The sequence below is a fragment of the Sinocyclocheilus anshuiensis genome, unplaced genomic scaffold (genome assembly GCF_001515605.1).
Source record: "Sinocyclocheilus anshuiensis isolate Anshui unplaced genomic scaffold, SAMN03320099.WGS_v1.1 scaffold853, whole genome shotgun sequence".
In the NCBI taxonomy this organism is placed as follows: Eukaryota; Metazoa; Chordata; class Actinopteri; order Cypriniformes; family Cyprinidae; genus Sinocyclocheilus; species Sinocyclocheilus anshuiensis.
In genome coordinates this window covers 747536-752660 of record NW_015558598.1, presented here as the reverse complement: position 1 = coordinate 752660, position 5125 = coordinate 747536, and the positions used below count along the sequence as shown (strand labels likewise).

Genomic DNA, 5125 nt, shown 5'->3' with positions numbered 1-5125 from the left:
CTTGCGTAAACTACGCCAGAGCGCGTACACACCTCACGCACCGGATGCCTACGCGCGCTCAAAGACAGTTGGACATAGTGGTGTATTAGAGGTAAAAAATGATATAAATACTGTTCGGTTTCTCGCACAAACCGATCGTTTCGTGTCTTAGGACATCAATGTGTCGTCACGAGCCGCAGGGTTTAATTTGGATTTGTCTGTGCATGTTTTTTTTTACTCTCATAGATTTTGTTACCATTGCCATGCATTATACGACTCTTAGACTGCAACGGCTGGACTTAAAAATCATAATTTGTGTTCTACCGAAGAAACAAAGTCACCTACATCTTGGATGCCCTGGGGGTAAGCAGATAAACATCACATTTTCAATTTTGGGTGAACTATCCCTTTAATCACTTAATTAAAAATCACTTAACGGTTTTCACGTAACTGGGCCTAGAAATCTTTACTGATGCATCAGAATTACACAGGCAGGCTATTGCACAACAAAAATAGCCCCATAGTACCGTCTAGCATCCAAGTTTGTTTTCAAAAGTATTTTCCTAGTAACAATATAAATATGATTCAGTGCATAACTGCATCAATTTAATAACTAAAAAAAATGCAATTAATATTGTCATCTTTGGCTTGTTAATTAAGGTGTTTGTAAGGCACCCTTAAAAACTGTTTACAATGTTTTGTAAAATACATAAATCCATGAAGTGAGCAAAAACATTTAGGTGAGATAACTGCAATGAGAGTCAGCTAATGGGGAAAATTCCTCCACCTTGTCTGAAATGAATTTCAGGCCTTGAAAAAACGATAGATTTCTCAAAATGCCTGTTACGCTGCAAAGAAGCAAGCCATCAAGTTTTGAAATGACATGAGAGTGAGAAAATTGACATAATTAGTATTTTTAGGTGAACTATCCCTTAAATGCCCCCCTGCTGACAGATGCAGACAAACTCACTGACACTCACTCAATTCTCCAGCAAATATATACAGTGGTGGCCAAAATTATTAGAACACTAGTATTTTCATCAGCTAAAAATTGGTTTTAAGTCAGTTATTTCTATCTTTTGCTGTAGTGTGTCAGTAGGAATTAAAAGTGTACATTTCCAAACATTCAGTTTGCCATTAATTGTAATAATCCAGTGAGATTCTTGTTTGCTCCACACAGAGATCTGATCTGATCATCATCAGTCTGTCTGGAATGACATGAAGAAACAGAACAAACTGAGACAGACTCAATCCAGAAGAACTGTGGCAACGTCTCCAAGATGCTTCACCTGCGAAGCTCCAGTGCTGTTAAAAGTTTTAGGCACTTGTGTAAAAAGGCTGTAAAATGAGGATGCTGTCAAAAATAATGTCATAAATAGATTTTCTTTATCAATTAACTTCTATTAACTAAAATAAATCAACATTTGGTGTGAGCATCCTTTGCGTTTAAAGCAGCTTTTGCCCTCGGTGCACTTGCGCAGTTTCTCAGGGAGCTTTGCAGGTAGGTTTCTTGAAGCGTCCTGAAGACGTTGCCACAGTTCTTCTGGATTGAGTCTGTCTCAGTTTGTTCTGTTTCTTCATGTCACTCCAGACAGACTGATGATGATCAGATCAGATCTCTGTGTGCAGCACTGGCTGCTGTCAGACAAAAATCTCACTGGATTATTACAATTAATGGCTAAATGAATGTTCGGAAATGTAACTGACTTAAATTTTCATTTAGTTTTCTAATAATTTTGGCCACCACTGTAAATGGGAATTAGAACTTGAAATGCAGCTAACCAGGGCTGCATTTCTCAAAAGCATTGTTTGTGAACTACGGTCATTTGTTCCACTGAACTATTGGTAATGACTGAACTAGCGGCAATAGTTACTTTTGGCAAACACGCCCCAGAATGATTGAGGTTTATCAACACAGCAATGCCTTGCAAGCTCTGTAATAAGCTACCACTCACAAAGAAGTAGCATCAAGACAAAATCAATCAACACGCAATGAAAGATCGTCATAAGGACCCACCATGTACATCAAGATGTCCCTGATCATCACCATAGCTGTCTGGTGGTCATTCCAGGCTTGATTGAGTGTTTGCAGAAAGTTGTTATTCAGGGAGTTTAACACATCTTCTCGTACCTTTAAACAGACAAAAACTGGACATAAGTACAGGATAAACATGGCTTCCTGCTAATTCATATCAAGCCAGCAAGTAGAAACACAACTCGGTGTAATCAGTTAATGAAGCACTCGTCTCATATGCGTTGCAGTGAACATCACACCTTGAACCCACTGAGTTGATCTCATATCATTAAACCAACACTGCCTTTTAAGGCCTGTTCACACCAAGACAAATGTAAAGAACGGCTGTTAATGAGACTATGCAGACACATTCATTCACCATCAATGTAAGTTTTTTTTTATCTCTTTATTGTTAAGGGACAGTGAATAGCAGGGGACAAATATGGAACCGGTGTTTGATAAACACCATAGTGAATGCAGAAATCTGAACTGCTATTTGAAAACATTTAAATAAACGAGTGTCAGAAACTAGGGATGCTGTCTGCTGATACTGATATTTCAGTGGTAATGTTGTGCTGTAATGGTTTAAATTTTCTAATGCTGTCAAATGCTTAAGATACAGTACAGTCAGTATGATAACAGTCTCAGAAAATATGACTATGTAGTATTACACAACGGGATTCAATATTAATTCATCTGAAAGAATTTCAGGTAGGCCTACTTTTTTTTTTTTTTTAAGGAAATAAATCTCTCACAACTGATGCTGTAAACTAATTTGGTCCACTACTATAATATATAAAGGTTGAAACTAATAACAGAACTCAAACTAATATATTCAACTGATATTTCTTTACAGATATAATAACCCTCAAATAAAATAACTATATACAAACATTTCAATTGAACATAAGACAGTTTTCATAAAAACTTGTCTTCGTGTCAGATGTATTCAAACATACATAAATAATTAACAGTAAATAAGCTCCTCTCTAGTGTTTTCCTTTTATAGCTAACTAACCAGCTGTGAACACTGGATAACTTTCCCGAGGTAAATGTAACGTTAAGTGACTTATTGTTCACAAGCTGTTTTAATTGTTGAAACTATTGAAACACTAATTGAGTGATTACTAGAGGCATGATGTATCTCAGTAGTGTACTGTATCTCTCAACATAACTTTGGCTATTCATTCACATTTATTTTGTGCTATAACTTTTATTAAAGTGAAAGAGATAATGCCACTTGAACTGAAGCAGCTAAAGCCATCCGTCACGCCACATTTAAGAGATTCAAAACGGCATTTATTGTTTGATTATCATGATAAAACCTGGGGGGAAAAAAGGGAAAAGCCTGCATTAACAGCACTGTTTTTAAGAAGTGAGATTGCATTAATGTGTTATTATTGCATTATTATTACATAAATTCAAAATAGAGTCTGCATGCTGTCCGACACGTTTCCGCTGCCTTTTGATTGACAGGATATAATCGGCCCTGATCATCAGTTGATTTAAAACGACTGTCCGATAGTGCTGATAATTGCTTTTATCGGCCAATACATCGGTGCATCAGAAACAAAAAAAGCTGTGCATTTACGGTCAAAGAGTGAATTTGCATTTTCATTCAGCCCATCTGCCTTTTTTCACATTGGTCTAAACAGACAAACTGCACGAGAAAATCTGAGTAGATTTTTGTGCTGAACATTCATGTTGGTACGAGATGGTGTTTATCTCCTCGACACATTACTTTCTACCCCTTTTAACTGAACTGGTGTTGGATCTTCCTGTAGCTAAACAGTAGAGCACTGCATTAGCAACGTCAAGTTCACAGGATATGATTCTCTGGGCATGCATGAACGTCAAACAAAAGCATCTACCAAACGTATAAAAGTACATGTACATGCATCGTTTCTCGTGCCAGATCTGGTACTCGGCCAGGGGATCTGCCAACAGAACGGTTCCAGGTTAGACACTGTCCCCCTCACCGTGGAGAAGAGGCACGACAGAGACATCTGGCTCTTACTTTGTTGATGAGATGTTCTGTGACCACCTCCCTGAGGCCTGTGTAGAGCTTCTCTCCGTGCTTGTGCAGGACCATGGTGTAGGCGTTCCTGTAGAGCTCCTCAAAGCTCAGCCCACTGTTGTTTTTCCTCTGAATCTCCTGGATGGCATTTTTCAAGAGGTCCCAGATGTTGTTGACATACTTCTCATCCATGGTCATCTGAGATGAAGCAGAGAGAAGAGGGGAAACCATTAAGGGAGAAAAGGTGATACATGAAGCTACCAACTGTTTGAGGGTTACCAAATTCAAATGTTATGCACTCTTTTACCCTTCCTTTTAAAGGGATAGTTCAGCCAAAAATTAAAACCCGTCATCATTTACTCATCCTCATGTTGTTCCAAATCTGTATGAATTTCATTCTTCTGTTGAACACAAGAGAAGATATTTGGTAACCAAACTGCTGCTGGTAGCCATTTACTTCTATAGTTTTTTTTTTTTTTCCCTCTCCATACTATGAAAGTCAATGGCTACCAGCAGCAGTTTGGTTACCAATATTCCTCAAAATGTCTTTTTATGTTCCGCAAAAGAAAGTGAGTCATACTGGTTTGAAATGATATGCAACCCTCTACATTGCGAGTAAATCACTCGCATATGCGACTAAATCTTACTCTGGGCGACTAAATGATGTCTAATATTAGCCAATTGCTAATAAATTCTCAGATTTTCCTCGCCAGTGTGTGAGTTGGAGGTTAAGTATAAGTGTAGCACAGATATATTTTCACTCACAGAACACTCTCTGACTGAGCGCTTCAGAGTTTCACTCTCCGTCAAGCGATCTGTGCTGTTTTTCAGTTCATCTGAATGGATGGATGTGCAGCGCACCTGTATTGAACGTACCGTAAACTCTAGTGTGAAGCGCACAACTTGCCGTCGCTTTGTTTCACACACACGCAGAGAGAGGGAGAGAGAGAGAATTGACGCGCTACATGTAAACTATATTATTTGTTGTATTTTGCTGTCAAAACAACGGAGTTCCTTTGGAATTCTTCAGCGTTTTAAGAACTGCCGCTTTCTCCGGTAGTGGGCGGAACTAATGCGCAAACGGCAATCTCATTGGCTGGCGCTCACCTATTATC

At 38.6% G+C, this 5125-nt stretch overlaps 1 protein-coding gene across 1 annotated transcript in view; it reads right to left on the bottom strand.

Annotated features, from left to right (window-relative positions):
- cul3b (cullin 3b) overlaps window positions 1–5125 on the bottom strand; it is a 22338-nt gene that overhangs the window by 13155 nt on the left and 4058 nt on the right. Inside the window, exons 2-3 of the mRNA XM_016475855.1 lie at window positions 4011–4208; window positions 1997–2110 (exon numbers count right to left, since the gene is read on the bottom strand). Coding sequence (XP_016331341.1) covers window positions 1997–2110; window positions 4011–4208 — 312 coding nt within the window. The remainder of the gene's footprint in view (window positions 1–1996; window positions 2111–4010; window positions 4209–5125) is intronic.